The following is a 27052-nucleotide window of genomic DNA, read 5'->3' as shown; positions in this document are numbered from 1 at the left end:
ATGGTTGGTTATTGGAACAATATATTAGATTAGGGTACTGTTGGGTTGGAGAAATTGCCTTTAAGTGTCCAGGTACATTCACAGTGGCAGCAACAGGGCGAGCTAACCACTGTACCACGGCGCCGTACGACTGTCGTTGCCCCGCCACACGAAGATAAATAAGTATCATTTATTTATTCAGCGTCTTATTTAAACAAAGTACTACTTTGTTAATACTTATCTACTTTGCAGATTCCGACAGTCTGATGTTTTCAGCTTCCGCAACAAAATTTTTTACACTTGACGTTAACCTCGACATAAGTGGCCATTACTGCTTCGACGAACCCGTTGTACTGAGAAAGCTAGATGCTTATTCGAAAGGAGATACAAATGTTGTATTCGATGTCTTTGCAACTTGCATAACCAATTGCTCATTCAAAATAATTATTTCGAGAAAAGATGGTGCAGTCGGTTGGAGCCAAACGGAGAATTTTGTTGATTGGGGTATTCAAGCAGGTATATAGGTTAAGTTGGGGAAAGATGAGACATATTTTTATTCTGTTTTTTTATTATTCAGTTGGTAAACAATAGTGTGGTTCTGGTAAAAACATAGTCATGTGAAAGTTTGGTGTAAACGGCATCTATCTTACCCCGTAGTATCATGTATCGCGTTGACTTTGATAGTCGCGTTTTTTTTCATATCCTTTTCTGTTACTTTTTGAATCAATTTTTATGTCATTTTTTTGTAATCTCTTCAGACATTTTTTTATTTTTTTTTTCAGATGTAGACGACTGCCAAGGTATTACATGTCCTTCTGGATTACATTGTATCGATTTTGATTTCGGGTATAGATGTAAATGCACAACCAATATGCCGGCGCCGGAATGCAAAGGTTAACAAACTTATATAAACATATGTTGATTTTTTTATCTTTGCGTGACCGAATTTTTTTTTTTTATATATATAGTAGGGTGGGGGAAGATGGGACACTTTGTCAGACGAGACTCTTTTTTAATTTTCTTTTTACGGACCCCCATTTAATGATAATCAGGAAAATAAGGTTACAGAATAACTCGACAGTATTATCACTACCTTATAAAACGCCCGTCAAAGCTGATTGCTGTTTTTAAATATTAAAAAAATATGTAAAATAGAAACAGTATATTTTTAACAGGTAAAAAATGCGAAATAGTAAGGTGCCATTTTTGAATGCTCGCTAAATTATAGTAAAGCCAATGATTTTTTTTAGTTTGCGTGTGCGAACGATTAAACTAGTTTCGTAGCTTCATACAACAACCTTGAATATTTCGTACAGTTTGATTTTGTCTCATAAAACTAGTTTTAGTTTTGTAAAACAACACTGAGATATAAGCATAAAGAAAACAGGCAGGGGTCAATATGACTTTAATTTGAGATAAAAACAACAACAAAAAAATCAGTTAAACGGTATATATATGAAGTTTACATGGCAAAGAAACTAGCACAGTCTGTTAAACCAGAGCCATAGAAATTACCGAGTAGTCCAACCCATTGTTACGTAAAAGGCAAATTGAACGGCAATTTGGGTCCAAAATAACACAGTAGGTATAGGGAAAATGCATGTTTTTCGGTAAATTAGAGAAAAACTTGAGTCTAAAAACAAATTTAAAGGTTAAAAAGTGTAAAAAACAAATGTTATTTGTTTTCTGTATCAAAAAAGTCAAAAAATGGAATTAGAAGCGGTTGATTTGTGACATTTTAGTCATTTAATGGGGGTAAATTTATATGTTTTTTCGAAAAAAATGTTTGGTAATGTAAATAGAAGCTGTTTTACGCCTTTCCACAAAAGGAAATCGCAAATAAAACTCAACAAGATCGTTTAAATTCATTGCGAAAGTCACCGCTTTTGCTCTATTTTGAACACACAAAGACGGCAGTTGGACTACTCGGTGTTTATACGACTCTCTGTTAAACTCGGTAGGTTAACTACAAGTTGTAGAATACTGCTAATGTAAATATATTTCAATTTGGAGTCCCATCTTTCCCCACATTGTAGTTTTGTATGTTTTTAATGCCAAACTTTGGAAGGTTTGCTTTTAAATTAGTAATTTATACCTCAGGGGGTTTTTAACTATAAGATATTGATTTAATAAAAAGATAATATTTTGAAAATATATTCGAAATTTGGTCATTTGCACTTGGTGTTAATTTATAAGAAGGGGCTTGTGCCAAAAACAGAGTAGTAATACCCAATTTGTAGCAAAAATAAAAACTTTATCAATAGTTATAGTCAATTTTCTGTTAATACAAGTTCATATGCATTTGTAGGATACAATATTTATCCATTGTTGTTCGAACATTACCCATAGTTTTTCTAACAATACCAATTGTTATGCAATAGTATAATGTATGGGTAACATGCACAGAAATAAAAAAGAGTAGAACGCACAACTGCTCAAAACCGTGATATATTCTTTTTTCTATTCACGTGACCGCCAACTCCGTCCCCATTTTCCTTCGTCTCCATTGTAAAAGATAGGCGCATAGTATTTTTGGAAGGTTTTAGCTGTTTATTTTAAAAACTACACCAACTATTCAAGTTTGTTAGGCTAGTTTAGTTATTTGGTACGTTAACGCTTAAAGTTTACCACTTGTTTAGGAAATTTAATTATTTAAAAAATTAATTAAAAATTTCAAACAAACGGTTTTTTGGAAATATATATATATTAGAAAATAGTTTTTTTACACAATAACTTTAAATTAAGTCAAAAAACGAAGAAAAACTTCACAAAACGTCATCGACTCCATTGACTACAATAGTAAACGGGAACGACCCGCGAAAGAGAGACAGTGTACCGTGCTCTCTCCTTTGCCGACATTGGAGATGTGCCTTCTATTCTTTTTTATTTCTGTGGTAACATGTTAAAAACTATAGCAGTAGAGCAAGAAAAAGAATGTTTAGACTTACTTTTCAAAGCGTACAGTATTATTTCGTGTTATTTACGTATATTCCTATTTATAAATACACTTAATAATCAAAATTAACAATGTTTTTAAACTGTCCCATCTTATCCTGTGTGTTTTCAAATTTGTAAAATTTCACTTTTTGTGCGGATAGTTAAATAACTCTCCGTGTGTTTTATTATATTTTATTAAATTGGTGTCAATTAATAAAGGAATGATAGTACTAATTCGTGGTATTAACCAAAAACCGTCATCTATTTTGATTTTGGAAATATTTGGCAGTATGTGCTTAAGTGTCCTGTCTTCCCCTATGGTACTATACTACGGGTGATCTGCTTTTTACACCTTATGCCCGCTTAGATTGGCCGCTCCATTTTAGCACAACAAATACACCAAAAACTTTTTCGTTGACCCTTTTCCTGCTTTCATATAGATCTCTGCCAGGTTACTGGTCTCAAGGGCAAGATCCGAATTAAAGACACATATACTTACCTAAAGTACAGTACAACCTTTGACAGGATATGGAAATCAGAAACGGCCTTCAGCAAGGAGAAATGCGACGGTAAATGTTATATTTATAATTCAACCTCTATATCCCAGTGATGGCTCATTATTGTTACGCGTTTGAGGTGTTTGGTCCGGGCCGTTGCCTTAACGGCCAATCGCGGGGCCTGTCTGTCGTGGGTAATACTAATTTACAGGAATACGGAAATACGGGAACGACGGGAATCGCAATCTAATTTACGGGAATACGGAAATACGGAAAAGACGGAAAAAACTGCAAACTAATTTATGGGAATACGGGAACTTACGGGAATGTGTGTTTTCTTTACCCTATTTCCGTACTCCCGTAAATTAGATTGCGATTCCCGTCGTTCCCGTATTTCCGTATTCCCGTAAATTAGTATTACCCGATGGCGTAGTCTGGTCTAAACTCAAACCACTGTATAAAATCGTATATTGTTAAATCGTATATACAGTATAGTGTGGTGGGAGATGGGACACATTTAACACATAATTTCCAAATATCCCAATCGTGTTTTAAACAATTAGCAACGGTTTATGGAAGTCGTGAAGATATGGTTTATAATTCTTTGAATGTTCTTCGTTTACTAACAAATTGGACGAGAAAATAGATTGAAAAGATGTCCCATCTTCCCCCACCCTACTATATACGTTCTAAAATATAAAAGGGGCATGACCGATAAACGAGTTAACGTGCACCGATGCAATGTTACCACTAAGAAACGTATCTTGTAAACGTAAACCGACTAAAATAACACTTTGTACCCGTTCAACAACACGTTATAGAGGTCTTAACCTTGCACACCAAGAAGCGAATCGAAACGAGAAATGAAAAACGCCCAAAATACTGTAAGTGTAATCAGTCCAACGGCACAGAAAGCGATGGACTTAAACACGTGAGCAATCAAAGAAACCAAGCGTGACAACAGTGAACAAAAGAAGTAAAAAAGTGTGTGGAAGTGATAAGGAAAACGAGTAAAAATGCGATTAAATGAACAAACTAAACATCCCACAAAAAAAAAAACAGATTGAAATATTGCAAACCTGAAACCACACACAATATGAAAGTAAATACGCGTATGTGGGCTCAAAGCCCTCATACCAACAGCGTAACATTATATTGGGTTTGAATTGCGATACTGTTACTATTATGGGCGTGCAATTGCTCCAGCCTAGTGGTCGCATATCGGTTGTTCAAATGCCACTGGACAATCGCCCTCAAAATTACATGCGTGGTAATTTGTAAACGGGTGCATGTATAGAACACCAGTGTCCGGTGTCGTAATAATATATTTGTTCCGATTGATATATTTGTACCGGGCGCTATTGCGAATGCTTTAAAAACGTTACAGCGCTATATGTAACACTTAAAAATGAATCATAGCGACGCCAACAGTACAGATGCTGGTATATGTTTTGTAATATTTTTCCGCAGAATTTTTTTTAGTAGCGTCTTGGGACATGCGCAATAGCGTCTCGGTGCATGCGCACTAGCTCCCGGTACAAAATACCAATCGGAACGAATATATCACGACACTGGCGCCGGGGCAAAGGTTGTCGTTGCCACGCGAGAAAAAATTAAGTTACATTCATTCATCCCTTTTACAATTTTTTTCCCAGACGACAGACATCTTTCGTCAGTACTTTGTCAATTTAACGGAAAAGAATCTTTATACGATCCGACAACTACTGACACAGCTCAATGCGGCCAATCTCTTGCAAACGTGGATGAGAATGTAAGTATATATTATTGGGTAATGAGTCAACTCTGGTCCGCACTTTCTCAGGTCCCATCCGTTCCTCCTGTGGGACTTCTTACGTGTAAAACAAAAATGTATTAGCCACGACGTTACGCATGTGCTAACCCATACAAATAGAACACTAGAACACAGTGTTATAACGACTGTTGTGGGATATATAATGCGCCGAATGTATCCATCTTATCCCACATTGCTATGGTATGAGGTTGGGGAAGACGGGTCGCGGACAAAGACGGGCCTTTTTTAAATCTACTATAACAGATACCCATTTGATGAACGTAAGAACAATTGTTACAGTAGTATTCGATAATATTCTCACGGTCCAACAAAGCGCGAGGCAAAGGCGGTAACAAAACTTTTTCGTCTCGTCTTCCCCAACTTTGTGGTTGTGTAAGTTTTTATTTTTTTGAATGGCTTGTTTTTAATTCAATAATTCATACCTCAGGGGTATTTAAATATAAACTGTCTATTATATTAAAATATAATAACAAGATAATGTATATATATATATAAAAATATATTCGAAATTCGGTAAGAGACTCTTAGCAGTAGTTATTATCATTTTTCTGTTGTTACAAGTACATACATAGGCTATGATTAAAAACTAAAGCAGTGAAAAAGGTAAAATGTTTAAACTTAATTTTCAAAGCCTACTACAGTATTGTTTCATGTTATTTAAGGTGTATTTCTAATATTAAATTCAATTTAACCAGGACCGTATATTTTAAGTTTGGGAATATTGAGTAATAATGAGCTTAAGTATGTCCCGTCTTCCCCCACTCTAACTATATCTCCTAATTAGGTCGGGGAACTTGAACGCAAATTCGACCCCAAAAGTCTACAAACACTCTTGGGGTTGGCTCAGTTACTGGTTGCTTCTCCAGGCAACATAAGCGCTAATAACATCACCGTCGTATCAGATCTAGCAGAACGACTCGGTGCCACGATACCGAATAATACGAATACCTCTGTAAGTAGATTGGTGGTGGGAAATGTATGAATATGGTCTCGCTGGCCTACCTAAATTAAAATCGACAATTGTTATAACATATTCTCTGGTATTCTGTTTTATACACCTTGTACCGCTTTCCGGTTACCAAGTATGTAACTTTCTGATTAATTGCCCGTACTGTATAATGGCATTTGCACAACGCATAATTTACTGCTGGGCTTGACCAATTGCACGATCACAGTAGTAGCAGTATTGCAATTCAAACCCAGTATCCTAACCTGTTGCACTTTGTACACTCTCATATACACTGCGATGTCATAACAAAAATCTTTGTATATTTTGGTATGTAGAAATACATACAAACGTTTACACATGCTTATTAACGATTCATTTTGTAAGGTTACACACCACGCTGCAAGAGCAATGGTATTATTGTCCAATCACCTAACTATCGCGTATGGAGACCCATCTAATGAAACAGCCCTTGTGAATGAATTGGGAAACGAAACGTAAGTCATTTGTTAATTAATTATCTATTGCCTAATTAAGAACTTAACTTAAGAGTATTACAAATCCAAACAGTCAAAACGGGACACATGCGTTAAAACGGCTGTGGTTTTCCATAGTCATGTGAGGACAAAGTTACATAATTACATTCATGTTTATCACTTACAGAGCAAACTTTTACAAGAACAAAGTATTAAAGACTGTGAATAAGTTGCTGTGGTTGGTTACATTGAACATATCCTCACCACTGGAAATTGAATCTCCATTTGTTAAAGCAAAGGTAGATTGAATAGTTCTGCCTAGGCCTTAAGAGGAAATAGGTTCAACGTTCAAGGCTGGACGCTGTTACCACTGCAGGCGTAGACTATGTGTTCTTGATAGGCACAAGGTGTATGAAAGGAACACCAGCATTATAACGATACGTCAGTGCGCCGCCACACAAGGATAAATAAAGTTACATTAACTTCTTTTCATTGATCATTAGCTACATGCATTGCATTATAGGTGGAAGATGCCATCAATTACAACTGCTCTGATGATCTAATCTCTGAATTTAATCCACTGGACTACATTTACCCATCCAATGATGTGGCTAAAAGGTACACGTTGTGGATTGGTTTTTAGCACACCTTTTTCTTATTACATATTAACTTGATTTTAATACTTAAAAACTCGTTACAACTTAGGTTCACTAGTTTTTTTTATCTACAATGTGTTGTGGAATAAGCAGCTACATTTTATCTGACACTTTTACTCAAGTAGTTTTTACCCGGGTGTGTTTAAATGACTGTCAGTTGGTTGTTTGTTCCCTTTCTTAGATGATTTAATTAGTGTATTTGGCAAAACCATATTTATAGATAGAGAGAAATTCGTGCTATGTATGTTATGTTGTCTTTACCCCCACTATTATTTCTATTAGAAGTTTAACTTAATTAAAATAAATGGCTTGTTTGTCTGCTAGGTGTAGCGACCACGCTTATATTCTTCCAACTAAATGTAGATATGTTTTTATTGAAGTGAGTTTTAACAATTGTTGTTTTGTCGCAATATCCTGTCTTTTCAGTTAATTTTTTTAATCTTTGCTACCTTAATCGAAGAGACAAATAAAAGTTATTATTATTATTGAGTTGTGGACTAAAATTTTAAAAACAGCAAACTTTGTACACAGAGTAACGATATCTGCAGCCAGCATAACTGTGAAAGTCAAGCCTAAAAATGTAACAGCAGGAAAGGTATGGCAGATGATGAATGGAAAGATGAAGAATGGTGGATTTCGTTGCCCGAAAGCGAGGGTTGCACAAACATATTACGCAAACTCCAATCTCTTTCCTAATGATACAAACGCACATCAGGTTTACGACACAATTATATATACTTTAAGTAAAAAAAATAACAAATTGTTATTATGGGTCTCATGTTTTAGAGTAAATTGACATCAACTTCTGACAACCTGGGTCCCAGAAAAACGAAAACAATTTTGAACAAAAATAGACACTTACAACACATGTTTTCCATTACATTATATATGCCTGGTGACATCCGAAGACAAAATTTTAAAGAGTTCATTTTAGTTTCATATGATGTGTATAGCTTGTTTTTTTCCGCTAAAAAACAATAAACATTTTTTTGCAGCTAGCATTTCTTTTTAAAATTTAAACAGAATTTGGTCATCATGTATTGACATGCCATACACAATATAACCTCTCACCCAATAAAAACACATGTCTCCAAAATCAGCAACAAAATTTATTTGAGTTTATAAGTTAATATATATTTTTTTGCACCGTTAGTATAAAGATAAACAGTTTTATACTTGACGAAATTTGGACACTTTTTGACAGAAACAAACCTATTTTAAAGCGTGCAGGTAATTCTTCATGCAGAATCAAACTCAACTGCATTTAGTAATCACTATGGCTTTTTTAGACAAAACTAAATGTATAAAGTGCAAAAAATATTTAAAAACAAGTATTTATAAAGTGTAAAATATTGTTTGTTTTTTAACAGAAGTAAATATTTTATGTGTGCAATCTACTATTTATGTAAGAATAACATTTTATAATATTTTAACTTGTAACATTATAAATAACATTTTTTGATCCAGATTGTTTCTATAAATGTTACTGGGAATGAATTGGACAATTTTGATTCTGAAACTGAAGTTAGTTTTTACAACGAATCAAGAAAAAGGGGTGTTGTATCCAGGAATGACACGCCCTTACTCGTAAGAATGTTTTGTTTTCTAAGGCAGTTAAAAAAACAGTGTGCTACACTATAGGTCCAGAACTCCTAAAGAGAAGACATACCAATAATGGTAACTGCATCAAGCCACAATTATGTTATAAAGCATAAACTATTAACACCAATATTTTCATGTTAGATTTTTGATATTAGCATCATCCAGAAAGCCCTTGTTCCAACCAACAAGCTACCAGAAGTACATATCAGTATTAGTGAAGCTCTGCTCCTATTTATTTTAAGAATGAAGTCACTGAGTTTGTGTGTGGGTACTGGAACAGATATGACTTTCCATTGAAGCAATACTGGCAAGTTCAATCAGACTGTAGAAGGGTGATAAGCACTGATGGCTTTCCAAGATGTCATTGCAAGAGACCTGGAAGCTACAACAACCTTGTGGTCGGTTAACTTGAGATATTTACATAAAATATTGTTTTCGGTCAAAGTTTAAGTATAATGTAACTCATTCTGTTCAAGTAAAATATCTTAAATAATGAACGCATAGTTAGATGAAATTACCTACAGTCTCAGGTTTTGTAAAACAGCATTTCCGGCATTTATTTGCTTAGAAATGTTTCAATGTCCTATACATGTCCCTCATCATGGTGAGTGACATACAGTATTATGCTAACCAACTTTATACTTTATATTTCAGATTGTAGTTGATCTGCCAGCAGATGTGGTGCTGGAATCACTTTCATATGCCGGGTGTTCCGTGTCCGTGGTGGGCTTGGTGTGCGTTGTGTTCATTTACTTGGCTATCGGGTAATGTTAATATGGTTAACCTTTTTTATTTGCATGTTTGGCTTATATTTATGGACATGTAGTGTACTGTGCTGGTTTGTTGCCAAAATATGAACTACTAGTTTGCATCCAATTTATATTCATGTCATGCTTGTAGCAAGACAATTCCTCCTGAACCCATAGAGTTATTATAACCCAGTGCCAGAACTATGTTTTAAATTGACAATCTCATACATTTTCTGCAATGCAATATCTAATCTTGATAATATTCAGTAGGTGCATCTGTACCCCAACATCCATATATTTCATTATACAGTACACATTTATTAGACATGTTGATGACTAGATTCTAGTTTCACTAAACAGTTGTTCTCGTTAATTTTCAATTCATTTCCACACATCTGAATCCTCAACTGTCATATCCCATATCTTAAAACTCTTATTTAAACTATCTTGTTTTCAGGGCACTTCGAACCCGTAAGACAACACCAGTTCTTTTGCACATCTCAGTCTGTATGTGCTTGTCTTACATTACATTCATTGGCACCATTAACCTTCCAGATCTTGAATATGTTTGTTATGGTGGAACCATCTTTCTCCACTATCTTTTGCTTGCTACCTGGGGTTGGACGTGTGTTAATGCATTGTATATGTATAGAGCCCTAGTCATGGTGAGTGTAGATGCCTCATACATACTTCAGTAGATATAAATGGTTGCTGCCAGGCATGTTACATTTTTGTGAAACAGATCTTTTTAATTGCGGACCAACGTACCAATAGCTTCAGTGGTTATAACACGGATGTTAAATACATGACATAGCAAAATACATGACCTAGTAGCCTTTTCTTCATTCTTTTAATCAATCTGAATAATGATTTGGTATTCAAAAAGAAAGATCATAAACATGTTAGTAGTCATATTTCACCCTCTTTCTTAATTTTTAACAGGTTCTTGCTGCAGATATAGAACGACCAATACTTAAGGGAGGAATATTTGCTTATGGGATGCCAGCTGTTGTAGTAGCCACCAATGCATTGGTTACACTGCTTTACTTTGACAACCAGCTTGATAAGACTAGTAAGTAAAGGAATGAAAAAGGAACAAATATTCGCCCGAAATACAAAGTGACCACTGGGCTGGATCAATGATTGATAACTGTCTAAGAACACAAATCCAAAATGGTAGCAGTATCAACATTTGAATTCAAAATGCTTTGGATATACAATAACATTGTAATCTTAAAAATGCACAGTTGTCCCGCTTAAATATAAGATTTATGGAATGAGATGTTAATAGGTATGTTTTTGTTATTCTCTGTTTCCACAAATTTAAGGTGTGCTGTTCGAATCTACGTACAGAAGGCAAAACATGTGTTGGTTAAACACTTACTCTCTTTACTATGGATTCCTTGCACCAGTTGGAATAATGCTGCTGTTCAACATTACAATGTTCTACTGTGTGTTGAGGAAATTAACATGGGGGAGACAACAGGTAAGGTGAAAAGTTCTATGAGGTTTGTGTAGCAAGCATAGCAAACCTGGAGCGGCCGGATAGGCCAACACAGAATTTCTTCTCTGCATTAGTCAGTAAAAATTGCAACCAATAATATTGGTTCACAGGATTGGGTCACTGCCACCCATGAATTTTTGGTTAGCAGAAAGAAAAAATGATTTCCATTGTTTAGTTATGGAAGTCCTGTGTATGATCTACAATAGCAAAGCTGAGTAATAACTTTGTTATGAAATGGCCATAACTTGTATGGAACTACCATGTAAAGCATGCAATACTGCACCTATGATATAAAAGTATACATGCGCTGTGTAGGTCAAGTAGACAGTGGACATAAGTGTGCAAATCCACCATTTAAACTGTATAAAAGACATATATAAGTTTATGTATGTCCTGTTATTACAAAAATAAATAAGTGACAACAATGATCAAATTCTTTGTTATTTTTTCCAGCTGCAATCAACGGCTGGTGTCCAGACAGCCAAGGATCAACTGCAAATAACTCTCTTGCTTGTAATCATGATGGGACTAACATGGACCATTGGATATCTCATGCTCATCTCAACAGATGTTGTTTATTTAAAAATCATGAGCTATCTCTTCACTATCTTCAATGTGCTGCAGGTGTGTACTGAATGTAGAAACAGCAAAATATCCAATATGAGTCATATGAACAATATCAAGTTAGATATATGTTTGCTTACCAGGTATCATCAGTCTTTTATTAACTGTCTTTTCATTACAAGACTCATCCAGCTCAATTAGAACAAGATCAAATCCAGATTCCCAGAATTTATCACAGTTACAGTCATAACAAGTTTCTTATTTTAGGGATTAATGATGTTCCTGTTAAACTGCGTTACTAAGAAAGCAATTCGAGATATGTGGATGCCAAAGTGTGATCTACACTGCCTTGATGAAGCAAACTTTACGTATTGTTGCCGTCACAGTGGGAGTTATGATGTCACAGAGTTTCAAAGTAGAGGAACAATTCTCACTTTATCAACAGCGGCAGAATCATCATCTGCAGTCGGAACATCTACAGCTGGGAGGTACAGTGTTCAGAGTTTCTAGTTCATCTTATATGGAGGTCTCATATAATGATGGCGCAGCATAAGGCAAAAGGTTATGTAAAGTGTAAACTATATATTCTATTATTGTAATCTTTCTGTTTTACTTCTACCTTTGTAGTTCATCTTGTAAGAAGGTTGCTACATACATATGTAGCAAGCATAGCTGTAAAAGTATAAACTAATAATGTATTATTTTACTGTAATCTGTGTATAGGCATAATGTTGCACAAGTTTCTCACTCAGAGCATAAAATAAGATTTCATAACTCTGAGATATATCAACTATGTTTCGGTTTAAAAACTATCTTCAGTAATGTCAGAAGTTAAAACGGTTATACTTCTACTATGTAGTGATTTCTAATGTTTCTTTTTTTTCATTCATAAATTTTAAAAACGAGTGTCTTAAAAAAAAACAAAGTCAGATTTATATCCCTGTGGTGGGGAAACTTTGTTCATTTTACTTTATTTTAAATATGTTTTACACACCCCACTTAGTTACTTTTTATTGTTGATAATTCGGACAACTAATTAGTAACCACAATTACCAAAAGTTTTGGCACAGATAATTTTTCCACTAAACAGGTTCGGGTGTAAACCAAAAAACATTCTATGATTGATTTTGTATATTTTGTTGCTTAACCTATAATTGCTGTAATTTACCACTTAATAAACAACTGTTATAATATAATACTGGATAAACATATTTTAAGAAATCAACCTGATTTTAAATGTTGGTCATTATTTCTCCTGTACACTTTGTAATTCAACTACAGTGTGTTCTCATTGGGTTTATTTGTGTATTGTGTAATATAAAGTAATGTTCTGAATAAATACGAATAGTTTTATTAGAAACAATACACAGTCCAAATACATGACACAATTGTTTTATTTTCAAGGTTTTGGTTTAAAAACTGAAACCACCTTCAGTGATGTTAGAAATAAAAAAAAGTCTTATTTTTGTGTCATATATTTGGGCTGTAATGTTTGTATTGAAGCTGACCATAAAACCTGTGTTTTATGCATTCAAGTCACAATAAAATGTCAGAAATTATTTTTTGTCTTAAATTCATTTGAAATTGTTTGATTTTCGTGACGACTAGTGCTTGCCAGCAATATCGTGTTGCTAGGTAACAGAGATGTACTACTTGGTAGTGGTGTGTGCACCCCGTGCACTGTTGTCATCACCGGCCCTCTGCTCCCGTATTCTTGATTTGGAGGCAAAGTGGGGTAATGGGAGGGTGGCAAATGCAGCGGGGTAAGGTTAGGGGTCACTGTTACCAGCTGTGTGAACACAGGGTGTATGTAGTGCGGGTTGGGGGGCCAGGGGTCTTCATATGATTTTGGACTTGGAATAAAAAATGAATTGTTTAAATGTTTAGAATATTTTTTGTTAGGTTTTGAACCTCTGCTTTATTACCACCACCAACATACATTTTCTATTTTGGCAGGCCATAGGACCTGGGTTTTTTTGGGCTTAAAGTTAAAAGAAAATGTATAAATATTTAAGTGGAAGTGATAAACTGCTTAGCTTTAATATCACCGTAACATAATAAAAAAAGACTTTTTCTTATTGTAATGACTAATGATTGCCGATTGGTATCCCAAAGAGCACGAGGTCCGAAGCTCAACGCTGCTACTATTGTGGGCTTATGGGTGTGTGTCCTTGGACAAGATACCTAATGGTGATTGCTCCAACCAGTTGGTCAGCTGGTCACTAATGGTTGGATTAAACAAAGTACTTACTGGTTATCATGAGCTTGTATTTGTTGTTTAGGTTGTTCATGGTCAGCAAGAGTTGGTGTATGTTGTTGCGTTTGTGTGGTGGGTACCTACATGAAAGATAATTTTTCGTGCTATATATATATATATATAAAGAGAGAGAGAGTACCAGAAGTTTATTGCAAATCTGACATAAAAAAAGTAGCTGGTAGTCATACACCAACCTTCAATGTTGAATGCTTCTTTTTTTTATGAGCATTAAGTATCTTCATAGTATTTGCTGCATATTCACAAGTATTACATTGGAAGGGCAACCTGGTGAAGGCTAGCAGATGTTTCTTATGGTGGTTGATGGTTTGTGTTTTATCATTCGATCGAAATTTACAGAAATTGCATCGAAACAAATAACCTACAGTGTGTGTCTTCCTGTGAGTTTCAAGCACTCTCTTTGTTTTGAAGCTAAAAGAATGTATTGTTTAACAAAGTTTTATGCACTTTGAAAAAATGGTCCAAAAGTGGTCACTAACGAATTATAGCACGCCACTTGTGTGTTGGGATATGGGCGAACTCCTACCTAATTTCAGACCCCACAATGTGTCACGCCAAATAGAATGTGGGTTGTGATGTTAAAGAAATAAATAATTCTTATAACTCAGCAATGAAACCCTGACTTACCGTTTCCCACATTGATCACAAACCCATTCCCTATTGTTCTTATGAGTGTTGTAATGCATAAGAAGAGTTCCTCTATGTTTGAATGAGTTGCCACACACAGTGCACGTATGGGGTCGGTGGTTGGAATGTTTGTTTAGTGTATGTTGTTGTAAGAGATCCTTTCTGTTGGGATTATATTATTAGATTTGCTTTTATGGGGTTTGGACAGTCAGTCTGAAAGCAAACATTCATCAGTAGCATCATGAACTGCTTATCATTGTGGCTTAGTGACTCTGCATCTGAAATCATCTTTAACAACCCGCACTATAGTCAGAATTACGCTTTATACCAAGATTTGGTAGCTTGGGTGACAGGCGCACATGAAATCTATTATGTTCGGATTTTTAATAAATTAACCAGTCACCGTCCGGGTTTACGAGCATTGTTCTTTTCAGAATAAAGAAACATTATATCGCTCTAAATTAGTGAAGTTTCCGATGTTATGTCCCACAGCATGGCTTACTGTAGACCTTCAAACTTGCAGAATAAAAATAGAACATCATAAGATAACAACAATTTACAATATTTGTTTCCCTTTCAATAAATAAAGGCTTTTACCTGAATGATTTATATTCGCATAAGTTGCATTCATACTTCTTTTTGTTAAAATGTTTCTGCAACTCATGCAATGTAAGCATGTTAGACCACTTGCATGTGAAGTTACATTGCTCACATTTGTATTTCATATCATCACTGTGTCTACGAGAGTGCATTTGTAACTGGAATAGTAAATGAGAAAGGTAAATTAAAAGTTAAAGCTATAAAAATTTAACTGAACTAGGTAAAAAAAGACATTAGACATTTTACTTTGTTTTTTTATTTCCAAATTATCTTGCATAGTGTGCTATGCTGTAGAAAGGTAGGACCTTGCACATAGCATACAAATGTAGTCTGCATTAACACCCATCATGTAAAAGAAAAACAATAAGACTCACATGCTTTTTAGTGAGTCCAACATAGTCACATTGTTCTACTGCACATGGAAACAAACGGATGTTTTCATGTTTAAACCTGAAATATATAAGATATATGTCATGTCTGCATATACTGGTATGGGTTACAAACATATCAAAGTCTAATGTCTATTATTATTACAAACTAACTGTTGGTAATTAGCTTGCTATAATTCTTATTTATCCTCCGGTGGCAAGCTACAGTCATTATAACCTCAAAAATATAACTTATTTGTTCTCGCATGACAGAGACAGTCGGTATAACACAGGTGTTATGTTTTATACACCTTTTGCCCACAGGGTTACCATGTTTGCAACTTTGTGGATGATTATTTTACCACATTATAATAGATTTAACATTGTGAATTTGTGAGGGTTAATTTCTGATTAATTTCTCACCCACCTGTGCACAAGGAACTGGGATAAGTATTTCACTTTAACATTACATTGCGTGCATTCAAATGATTGCTTCTTATGATTTCCACACATATGTTTATACAAGGCACTTAATGACTTGGCTTGGTGTGAACAGAAAGAACATGAAATTGGGTTTATATGAGATGGTAATGTAGTTACTGCTTCAGGGTTATGTACTTCCTCTATGCTGGGTGAATGTAGATGTGGTTTAGGTCTAAAAAAGATGTACTTTATGATAGCATACAGTATACACACTATGTGCATAAGATGTCAGTTTTTTGGGTTGTTATAATTGTTAAGTGACTGTTATTTAATAAATGATGTTTTAATCATGTTAGTAGATATTTCTGATGAATCTTTTATAATGTGTGTGGTTAGATGACTATAAGAATGGCAGTTGACGTTGTCAAGCAATTTCAGTTCCCAACCTTGTATCTTCACCTTGATCTATAGATTCAGTGTCCACCTGTTTGAATGACATTATGTAACGTAGGTAATGGGATAATACAATATATTATAAAAGCAAATTGGGTCATGAACTATGTACAGTCAGTATCTATAAGCAAATGAGTCACAGAGTTTGGCAGTTAGTAAAGCATAACTTTTATTTTTTTTAGTCTTGAAAACCTCTCTTTGTTATATAAGTTACTATGGTACAGTTCAAAGGCAACAAAATAAAGTAGGTTTTAAGTTTTTTGTTGGGCCAACTAATCTATATCTTGGATCCAATGGCAAGTCATACTGTAAGACCTAACCCTTATAGGATAATGGGACAATTTGAACCCTAAATCTAAAGCTCTAAATTACCATAGAAATTCCATTTATCACTATATGTATATTAATAGGGTTTTAAAGAACATTATATATCGAACTTACCTCAGCACCAATTATATCAAGAGGTTCACTATTTATTGAATTATTTTGATGGCAAGGCAGCATGGCAGGCACTATATCAGTGGTGGTGGTTGTTTGAGATTGAAGTTTTATTCGAACCAACTCCTTGTGTGCTTTACGCTGGTGAGCACGCAAGTTACCTCTTGTTTTGTAAGTTTTTCGGCAAAACTATAAAAGATGCAAAGTGTTAATGCCAGTCATATTACAATTGTTTTTTAAAACTAGTTTTTTTAGCACTTAGTGCTTATTTTTTTGTTTCTGACATTGAGTGTTATTCACATTAATAAATATAACTAGTATAGGACGTTAACACAACGGTACGTTGTTTAATTGCTTGAGAAGCTGTTCCAGTAATCAATTAAACAATAGTTTTATTGACAAATGGTATCTGTTAGCTAAGAAAGGCCTATGCATTCTTGGGGCCAAGATACTTAATTGGACATTGCTCAAACCCAGTGGTCACCAATGGGTTGTAGCACACTGGCTGTTCGGTTATGAGCCAACTTTTAAAAAAATCCCATCTCCCATGGCTAACCAGGCTGTATAGGCTCACCCAATTGAAACAGACCTAAGAGATAACTTTCTAATAATATAAAACTGGCATTAATACTTGGCATGTATATGGTCGTTGTTTAGAATGGCCGGCCACATGGACTTTAAATGCACTTGCACAAGTAGCAGCATATCCACACTTATCGCATAACTTGGTTCGAGCAAACCCATGCTTATGTTTAAGGTGTATCTTCAGTGTGTCTGCTCTGTATGATTTATATTGACAGTGTGGGCACTTATGCAGCTTTAAACCTGAAATATAAAGTTGCAAAGCACTGAAGAATAAAACAACTTTATTCATACTATCACTGACATATGGGTAAAAACATAGGGACTGTAGGCATAGGTGCCATCTTTTGGAAAACAGGGGTGCTCCTTGGTTCATATATTTTGTATAACCTTTAATAGGTGCATTATTGTTAGTTTACCTGATTTTGTGCATCCAGGTAATTAGAGTATCTGAATTGATTTCGGGGCATGCATACCCGTGTTAAGTGCTTGCAGGTAATGGGGTGAAGTTTAAATGGAGCACTAGCCTTCTGATGGTACCAGTACACTAATATTGTAAATTTCTAAATTGTCAACCATACAGAAAAAAAACAATCACCCACAAAGTTCCTTTTCTATTTGGAAGAAAAAAACAATCACCCACAAAGTTTTTTTTTATTTGGAAGAAAAAAACAATCACCCACAAAGTTTTTTTTTATTTAGTAACTCCTAACAGGTACAAGAAAGTTGTATTCATTTATTAATATATATAGGGAATAAATGCATGAAAACACACCTGTGTGGTAAGCCTGGTGTAAATTCATCTGACTTGACCATTTGCACATGAAGCCACATAGTTGGCATAAGTAAGGCTTCTCCTGACTATGCTTCCTCATGTGTAAATTTAATTGACTTTTCTCATTACATGTATATGAGCACTTGGTGCATTGAAATGTCTCATTAGCGACGTGCTTTCGCCTGTATATGGTTGTAGTGTGATAGAGATAATACTTTACTTTTAGTCTGTTTTAGAATAGTAAAATTTCCGCCATACATAAAAAAATACAGACGTATTTCCTTGTCTGGTAACTTGTAAGCAAGCACAAGGTATATAAAACAGAACACCTGTGTTATAACAACTGTCCTTGTGAGACATACAGAAGTGAGGTAACCCCCCCCATTATTTAAAAAACTAGATACAAAAATCTTCCCTTGCAAGAAGCAATATACTGAACTTATAAATCTAAAAATAGGAGTATTCTGTACGGGTGAGGTCCTACAACATGGCACATCATAAGACCTAAGATTTAGTGCTTTGTGATTAAAATACAGTAGATTAAACATAACTTACATGATGTGTTTCTTAAGCAGGCTAACTTCCTGGTGTGGTGTAACATAAGAACATAATAAACATTTATAACAAATGCTGTTGCTATCAATAGGCTGTAGAATGTGCAATGTTTCATGATTGTCTAATTCAAATTTCGAATTACATTTCTTATTGCAGAAAGAACACTTAAAATCTGTTCCATGCTTCTGTTGGAATACAAGATTAGGATGCATAAGCCATTTTACACAACAGATGAAAGTTTTCAAAAAAAGAAAATAAGATTGAATCTTAATGTAGTCAGGAGCTGAACGATAAGAACGTTAAAATTTGATATAGTTAAGTCATAGGTTTGGCGATATCTTTTCATCAGATTTGAGCATCTCTATCTCTTTTTTTAATTCATTATGGGTGAGGTCCTTGTCAAGAACCTGGGATTTAGGCCAGATTTGGCCCAACACCCAGAAAGCCCATATAAGTCCTTTGTGCGACAGGTGAGCCGTTTTTTTTATTCTTGTGTGCTTACGAGTAACAACACTTTTAAACTTTGTGTATGATTTTTGTTTTTAATATGGCTTATAATTTGGATAACCCGTTAGTGACCGCTGGGTTGGAGCAATGTCTGTTAAGTGTCTTGCCCAAGGACACATACGCCAATCCGTGTTAGTACCGCCATCAGCATCAAACCTGGGACATTTTGGTTTTCGATGCAGGCGCCTAAACTACAGAGCCACGCCGGATCTCTATCTATATACAAACTGATATTTTATTGGTATGTACCTTTAAGATTAGTAAATCTGTACATACCTGGAAATAATGTTTTACAAATCTATTCTTAGAGGTAGTTGAATAATCACAGTATAAGCAAATATAAGTTTGATGCAGCAGTTTGTGGCTTTGTAGTGAGGCAGAGTCTTTTAATACTGCGGGACAGTATTTGCAGGGGAAACTTGTTATGCCGTGGGTGTTCTGCAAACAAAAAAGGCTTGGTAAATTATGTTCACTATACAATTATAATACAAGAATAAAATGAAGGGTGGGCAGGTAAGCCCAGGAATTTTTTACATTCCATTTCTAAATAGCATTATAACAAATGATAAAGTGAGATTTGTTTGACAAGATAATTGGTTTAATATTACTGCCTCCACTGAATTTATAAAACTTTAGTGCTTATGAATAACACTAACGTAATTGGTATATTTTAGCGTCAAAACAAAAGTTAACTTGATTTCTAACCCACCAGTAAATGCTGGCACATCTCATGCTGTTTTTTACATTTCACGTCACAATTCCCATCATCAAGTATGCATGTGAATGTGGTTGGGTCATGAGAATATTTCATGAGGGTTCCTGCTTCATATGAACCAGAAACCACTTTCACGCAGTGTTTCGTGTGATGTTTCATGGAGTTACTTGAATCATGGGGCAAGTGACAAGCAGGGCAGACATATCTGTAGAAGTGGGATAAACGTTTATTAAAATTCACACAATGGTTAATAAAAAACCATCATTGCTACCAACAGTACCAAGCATACTGTAATGAATGAGTGAATATCCCCTGAGAAAAGACACACTTTTTATTACATTTATCAATTTATTTATGTTTGTCTGTGATTTTTTCATGTATGTTACTTCGAGGGTGATTAGTTTTGTTTGGATTTTTTATATATCACGTATGGCTGATAATTTGGACAACCCATTAGTAACTTCTTGGTTGAAACAGTTGCCGTTAAGTGTCTTGCCCAAGGTCACATACGCCTACAATGGTGGCGACGCCGACTCAGCTATTTTTACAAGTGTTTTGGGTATTATGTATAATTTTTTTCATATTTGTGTATTATCAAACTAATTTTGCTGCTACATGTTGTTTTAACTGTTATATTTTGTTATAAACGACGTAATTGATTTATTTTTGACGTCATCAAAAAATCCTTGAAGTTTGGGAGTAAATTTACCAGGAATAAACTTTGCAATATATTCTTTAAGTATATTTTGCTGAAAAAACAAATAACACATAAATACAAGTTTCTGATGAGTGATGACATCATTCAAAATTTAGCTAGCACTAACTAGGGATGTGCTGAGGTCGTAAAAGCTCGGGTTCGCCGAGCGCCGAGCTTCAACGAAGAGCCCGAGCCTGAGCACCTATGACGTCATCAAGGAGAAAGACGTACGAGAATACGTTCCAATCAGTCGAAAAGCGTCGCTAATCAAAATAATACAGAACACGTGGTTTGCGGTTAAAGAGACGTCTCGTTTCGTAATTCCCAGTGTTGCAAAATGTAAAATTCATACAAAAAATATTTAATTAAAAATTATTTATAACTGTTGCAGAAGTTTTTTTTATCAGATCAGAATTGTAGAAATACCCCTTTATCACTGATAATGTCACCGTCCGGATCGTCGAAAAACGCTCGTATTTTTGTAATAGAAAGAAATCCTATTAATAATAAAATCAACTTTCTTACGTCCGGCGCATCGGTTACGCTGCGAAAACACAGCGACTAGCTAAATTGACGGAACGGTTTGTCACGAAGTAAATATCGTCCCGGCCAAGCTTGGACAGAGGCCAAAAAGCGTTGTTCGTTGGCACCACGCAAGAACCAAAGTTTCGTAAATCCCAGTTGCAAGATATTAGTTTTTTTCCATAAAATATTAAATTAGAAATTTATGTACACTTGTTATGTTATGTAACAGTAACACTATTGCAAAATCCGAAAGTGTAAACAATTTATATAAATCGTATAATTTATAAAACACTGGCTGCACGCTGACGTGGCATTACGTCATTTTCCACGAGAGCATATTCACAACAATTGCTTCGCTTACCAAGTGTTGAATGTATGCTATCGCATAGGTCTTCCTTTATTTACTAAGCGAGCGCAGAGCCTAAATATGTGACCTTTCGATCGCGTGGTGGGTCAGGCAATGGGCACATTCCTCTCGATTGGTACATTATGAAATGTCATAATTAATAATTATGTTACAGTAAGACATGTGAAGTAACAATTGAACAAAAAAAGGTTCAAAATGCAACACGGCAATGTTTGTTAATCGATTGATTTCGTTACCTGATAATTACGAACACCCGTGATTATAACGAACACGCAACAAACATAAAACATCAAATCGCAGCTTTAACAACCTTTCTATCGCACAGGCGCCCGCACTATAGTCAGAAATATGCAAGATTTCGTAGCTTGAGTGACAGACGTTCGTAAAATATATTACGCCCGGATTTTCAATAAAATTAACCGATCACCGTCCGGATTTACTTCTACAATCCTGTAAAAAAGTTCAAGAGTTTTTGGCTTTTTATTTAAAATCAGGTATGGAAACATTAGGGATTAGGCTATCGTGTAATTCGACACCTGCTGTAATTGCATAAGGTCAAATTCGCCGACATTGCGATTCGTTACTTGCGAGAGAGCAAATTCACAACGAACGAAAAATGATTAAAGAGAAAGCTACGTTGACTAGTCTCGTTATCTTTTAGTAGCTTCACTTTTTTCATTTTTCATATTTTTCGCTCTCGCATGCAACATTATAGCAATAGCATAAGGCTCGGCGCTCGGCCCAGATTTCAGCCGAGCACCGAGCGTCAAAAAAGGAGACGCTCGGGCACGAGCTTTTGAGTTCGGGCTCGGCTCGGCACATCCCTAGCACTAACACCTGTATTGCTAGAGAGCAATAAGTGACTTTCAGTAAAAAAACAGTAAATTTGTTCTAAAAGGGATACTCTAGAAAATACATTGTTTTTGCATACAGACACACCGTTGCTATATTGCCTTCATCAGGGTATATGACAACTTGACAAGTGACAACCACTGTACGTGTTTACTGATATATATATATTCTGGGCACAATATGTAACTAAAATTATGAGGACACGTAACTTACTTGACAACATCGTTATGCATATACTCAACGTGACGTTGCAAGGAGTTGTGAGTGAAAGTGGCAAACGAACAATGTTGACATGAATGAGTTGCAACCCCTGTATGAAAAGTGAGGTTTATATATTACAATTACAGTCGATCCCGTTTAACCGGACCACATCAGAACCAGCCAAACTAGTCCGAATATGCGGGTGGTCTCATTAAATGTGTAACGAGGGTCGATCTAGATTTCAACCTTGTATTCTACTTTACATAAGTGAAGTTATATACCACATGGGCACATGACCCGAGATTCATGGCAGAGTTGGCTTATACTTCAACAACCAGTTTGCTAAAACCCATTTAGTGACCGCTGGGTTGGAACAATAACTGTTGGTGTTAAGTACCTTCCCTTAAAAAACATACGCATATCACTCTAATACTAGTATTGGTATCAGATTATCAGTATCAACTATCAAGCATCTAATCCGGTATCCATTGGTTACAAATTTACGATGAAAGCACCCAATCACTGAACTACAATATTAACTTTGCTCACCCGTATGCTTACGAATGTGAATTCTGAAATGTGACTTGGATGTACACGTAGTTTCACAAAACTGGCATTTATAACACAATTCCTGTAAAAAAATAGATTACCTCATTACAGATAAAACAAACCGGTTTATCAATGTACTTAACCCCTTAGGGAGTAATATAAATAAGCCTTCTGAAAAAAATGTTACAAAAACATTCATAAGCTTTTGTAGTTGGTTTTATTTAAAAGGAGAATAAATTATCTATTAATATAATGTTTGAAAAATGCATCATAGCATTTAAAAGTTTTTAGTAGACTTGATTTAAAAACCGTGATGTACTTTTACAGTTCAAATTTCACCCAAAAATCAAGGTGTCAACAGCATTCAGTTTTCCAAAGAACAAGCGTCATTTTGATCTAGCACTAACACCTGTGTCACTGCCGTTGCTCGTCATGTAAAAATATGGGTGGCATACAAGATACATCCTTTAAAACCATCAGCGTTTGTTTTAAGTTTACCTTGAAATGTGAAGCCAGATGTTGTCTCATATGATCTACCCTTCTAGTTTTGTAATCACACTTTGTGCACGTGAAAAGCTTATCATGCGATTGCATCACATAACCTTTTGTGATCATAAACTTTTCATCTATGTGAGTGTGGGTGCTTTGCTCAATGCATGTCTCAATAAACTGCTTCACCTGTTTAATGTGTTTAGATTGTTACTTTAAAAAAAACACAAGATAAAAAAACAGGCATTTAGGTAAAGGTATATAGAGGTTAGAGAACCAAGGTGATCCTAGAATACAGATATTCTAGCGGCCATTTTCGATACCTTTTACTGGTGCCACCAACCTAAAATTTGGACACTGTACTAACTAGACCCCAGCGGTACCGATTCTAAAATGAAAACTTTAAAATTCGAAAAAATATTAATTATGAATATTAATATTCGTCATAAAACATATTTATAGAATTTTCTCCCGATCCAGCTTCGAATATGTTATAGCGCTAAGTGATACCTAAAATATGAAACATTATTTTCTTTAAAAAAGTGCGGGGATAGATGTTAAATATAAAAAAGTATGATCATAACTTAAATCATATAAATATTATATTTTTGATTTTTTTTGCGAAAATATAACTTACGCATACATCTATGTAGGTCACTAGCATGTTATCCCCATCGAAAAAAAAAATAATTTCAACTTTTTTTTATAACTGAATATTAATATTCGTCATAAAAATATATTTATAGAATTTTCTCCCGATCCAGCTTTGAATATGTTATAGCCCTACGTAATACCTAAAAAATAAAACATCATTTTCTTCAAAAAAGTGCGGGGAAGGGTTCAGAATACAAACAAGTATGAGGGTCATAACCCGAATCATACAAGTATTAAATTTTAAAATATTTCGGCGAAAATATAACTTACGCATACATCTATGTAGGTCACTCACATGTTATCCCCATCGAAAAAAAAATTAATTTCAACTTTTTTTTATAACTGAATATTAATATTCGTCATAAAAATATATTTATAGAATTTTCTCCCGATCCAGCTTCGAATATGTTATAGCGCTACGTAATACCTAAAAAATGAAACATCATTTTCTTCAAAAAAATGCGGGGAAGGGTTCAGAATACAAACAAGTATAAGGGTCATAACCCGAATCATATAAATATTAAATTTTCGATTTTTTTCGCGAAAATATAACTTACGCATACATCTATGTAGGTCACTAGCATGTTATCCCCATCGAAAAATTAATTAATTTATTTTTTTTTTTAAATTTGAATATTAATATTCGTCATAAAAATATATTTATTGAATTTTCTTCCGATCCAGCTTTGAATATGTTATAGCGCCACGAAATACCTAAAAAAATGAAATATCGTTTTCTTCAAAAAAGGGCGGGGATGGATGTTAAATATTGTGGAGAGTATTAATTACTCGAATTTCGGGTTATTTACGGTTCTCCTGTCCGTACTTACGTACCTGGAAATATATCAAGAATTTTAATTTATTTGTTTCAATTAATACAAAAGATTGTTTGTTCTTGAAGCCTCTAAGATTAATTGATAGGCTCGTTGGCTGTTCGTTGATCATCGTCGGATTTCTGTAGAATATAACTGAAAACACATAGTTATCATAGGTAGTAAACAAATTAGTCAGAGCAATTGATACAAAACCATTTAACGCCGATACTTTTAGCCTCACTAGGTATATCAATATTCTTATATTTACTGTTATAATTTTGTTATAAAAAACATTTATGTGGATTAATATGTACTATTTTTGCGTTCGTGCAAATAAAATATATAAACACGAAATTCGAGTATTTAGTACTCCCCACAATATTTAACATCCATCCCCACACTTTTTTGAAGAAAACGATCTTTCATTTTTTAGGTATTTCGTAGCGCTATAACATATTCAAAGCTGGATCGGAAGAAAATTCCATAAATATATTTTTATGACGAATATTAATATTCAAATTTAAAAAAAAAATTAAATTAATTATTTTTTTCGATGGGGATAACATGCTAGTGACCTACATAGATGTATGCGTAAGTTATATTTTCGCGAAAAAAATCGAAAATTTAATATTTATATGATTCAAGTTATGACCATACTTGTTTGTATTCTGAACCCTTCCCCGCATTTTTTTGAAGAAAATGATGTTTCATTTTTTAGGTATTACGTAGCGCTATAACATATTCGAAGCTGGATCGGGAGAAAATTCTATAAATATATTTTTATGACGAATATTAATATTCAGTTATAAAAAAAAGTTGAAATTATTTATTTTTTCGATAGGGATAACATGTGAGTGACCTACATAGATGTATGCGTAAGTTATATTTTCGCAAAAAAAATCAAAAATATAATATTTATATGATTCAAGTTATGATCATACTTTTTTATATTTAACATCTATCCCCGCACTTTTTTAAAGAAAATAATGTTTCATATTTTAGGTATCACTTAGCGCTATAACATATTCGAAGCTGGATCGGGAGAAAATTCTATAAATATGTTTTTATGACGAATATTAATATTCATAATTAATATTTTTTCGAATTTTAAAGTTTTCATTTTAGAATCGGTACCGCTGGGGTCTAGTTAGTACAGTGTCCAAATTTTAGGTTAGTGGTACTAGTAGAAGGTATCGAAAATGGCCGCTAGAATATCTGTATTCTAGGATCACCTTGGTGGTTAGAGATTGGGGACTAGGAACCATATAGAACAAAGTTGGCGTTTTCAACAATGTTCATAGAGTTATAAAACCGTAGCCGTACAACTCTTAACAATATCATTGTTAATTGTTAAAATACAATCAGGAAATATCCTAAAAGATTTTATATGTTAACAGTACCCATCTTACCCCACAGTCGAGTGCTACTACTAACTAGGTAGAATCCCACAGTAGCCTAATGAATGTTAATGCTATACACACAAAAGACATATATAGGCCTATATATAAATCACAAAGTAGTAGCCATACAAACCAATCGCATACAAGATGATCCCAATGGGCAAGCCAATGACCAATGTAATACACAGAAAACCAGAAGTAAACTATGAATACCATAAACTTACTCGTTTCGTTTTTTCTTCTACTGTAAGCCCCGGTTCGTTAAATTCTGCAACGATTTTATTTGTTTCTGGTGTTGTCATTTCTTAATGACTTATAGTACATTTAAATCTCTATTAATCTCCTTCTTCGAAGAGACAACCATGTCATGCTGAATGCAGTCAAACGTTTAGCGTTTGTTATTGTTTATCGGATGTCTATGTTTCTGGTACTGCATTCGGGGATTTTTTCAGAGAAACAAAA

General features: G+C 34.6%; 3 protein-coding genes across 7 annotated transcripts; 2 read left to right on the top strand and 1 right to left on the bottom strand.

Annotated features, from left to right (window-relative positions):
- Nucleotides 1-5473, top strand: LOC149729496 (uncharacterized). Its single transcript, XM_089886512.1, has 4 exons — nt 1-495; nt 762-872; nt 3357-3485; nt 5069-5473. Exons 1-4 carry the CDS (start codon nt 246-248, stop codon nt 5287-5289), a joined length of 711 nt encoding a protein of 236 aa, XP_089742638.1. The 5' UTR covers nt 1-245; the 3' UTR covers nt 5290-5473.
- A 447-nt stretch (nt 5474-5920) lies between these two features.
- LOC149729495 (adhesion G protein-coupled receptor G7-like) lies at nt 5921-13282 on the top strand. Of its 3 annotated transcripts, none has more exons than XM_089886489.1 (13): nt 5921-6178; nt 6560-6669; nt 6836-6947; nt 7172-7266; nt 7836-8019; nt 8772-8891; nt 9149-9304; nt 9561-9670; nt 10113-10320; nt 10598-10727; nt 10984-11141; nt 11613-11783; nt 11991-13282. In XM_089886489.1, exons 2-13 carry the CDS (start codon nt 6584-6586, stop codon nt 12231-12233), a joined length of 1773 nt encoding a protein of 590 aa, XP_089742615.1. In that variant the 5' UTR covers nt 5921-6178; nt 6560-6583; the 3' UTR covers nt 12234-13282. The 3 variants fall into 3 exon arrangements, with proteins under 3 accessions (XP_089742615.1, XP_089742614.1, XP_089742616.1); XM_089886488.1 differs by lacking the exon at nt 5921-6178 and adding an exon at nt 6188-6308; XM_089886490.1 differs by lacking the exon at nt 5921-6178 and adding an exon at nt 6350-6502.
- LOC149729494 (uncharacterized) lies at nt 13005-27031 on the bottom strand. 3 transcript variants are annotated; one of them, XM_089886483.1, is made up of 18 exons: nt 26815-27031; nt 23731-23910; nt 23233-23314; nt 22696-22792; nt 20036-20246; nt 19603-19764; nt 18820-19004; nt 18265-18446; nt 17539-17732; nt 16911-17096; nt 16463-16500; nt 16021-16248; nt 15600-15675; nt 15223-15383; nt 14626-14787; nt 14175-14409; nt 13975-14060; nt 13005-13576 (listed from the first exon to the last, which is right to left on the bottom strand). In XM_089886483.1, the coding sequence occupies exons 1-18, from the start codon at nt 26890-26892 to the stop codon at nt 13273-13275; spliced, it is 2847 nt and encodes a 948-aa protein (XP_089742609.1). In that variant the 5' UTR covers nt 26893-27031; the 3' UTR covers nt 13005-13272. The 3 variants fall into 3 exon arrangements, with proteins under 3 accessions (XP_089742609.1, XP_089742610.1, XP_089742611.1); XM_089886484.1 differs by having other exon boundaries at nt 16021-16221; XM_089886485.1 differs by lacking the exon at nt 16021-16248.
- Between the last annotated feature and the right edge of the window lie 21 nt (nt 27032-27052).

This window comes from Ciona robusta, chromosome 10 (genome assembly GCF_009617815.1).
Source record: "Ciona robusta chromosome 10, ASM961781v2".
Taxonomy (NCBI): domain Eukaryota; kingdom Metazoa; phylum Chordata; class Ascidiacea; order Phlebobranchia; family Cionidae; genus Ciona; species Ciona robusta.
The sequence above is the reverse complement of the archived record's forward strand: the minus strand, read 5'-3'. Positions and strand labels throughout refer to the sequence as shown.

Coding starts and splice junctions, on each gene's coding strand:
- LOC149729496 (XM_089886512.1), top strand. CDS start 246: ATGTTTTCAGCTTCCGCAACAAAATTTTTTACACTTGACGTTAACCTC. Junction 873..3,356: donor GCCGGCGCCGGAATGCAAAG/GTTAACAAACTT, acceptor GCTTTCATATAG/ATCTCTGCCAGGTTACTGGT. Junction 3,486..5,068: donor CAGCAAGGAGAAATGCGACG/GTAAATGTTATA, acceptor TTTTTTTCCCAG/ACGACAGACATCTTTCGTCA.
- LOC149729495 (XM_089886488.1), top strand. CDS start 6,201: ATGTATGAATATGGTCTCGCTGGCCTACCTAAATTAAAATCGACAATT. Junction 9,305..9,560: donor GAAGCTACAACAACCTTGTG/GTCGGTTAACTT, acceptor TTTATATTTCAG/ATTGTAGTTGATCTGCCAGC. Junction 11,142..11,612: donor TAACATGGGGGAGACAACAG/GTAAGGTGAAAA, acceptor TATTTTTTCCAG/CTGCAATCAACGGCTGGTGT.
- LOC149729494 (XM_089886483.1), bottom strand. CDS start 26,892: ATGACAACACCAGAAACAAATAAAATCGTTGCAGAATTTAACGAACCG. Junction 23,315..23,730: donor ATCTGGCTTCACATTTCAAG/GTAAACTTAAAA, acceptor ATTTTTTTACAG/GAATTGTGTTATAAATGCCA. Junction 20,247..22,695: donor ATGCATAACGATGTTGTCAA/GTAAGTTACGTG, acceptor CCACTTCTACAG/ATATGTCTGCCCTGCTTGTC.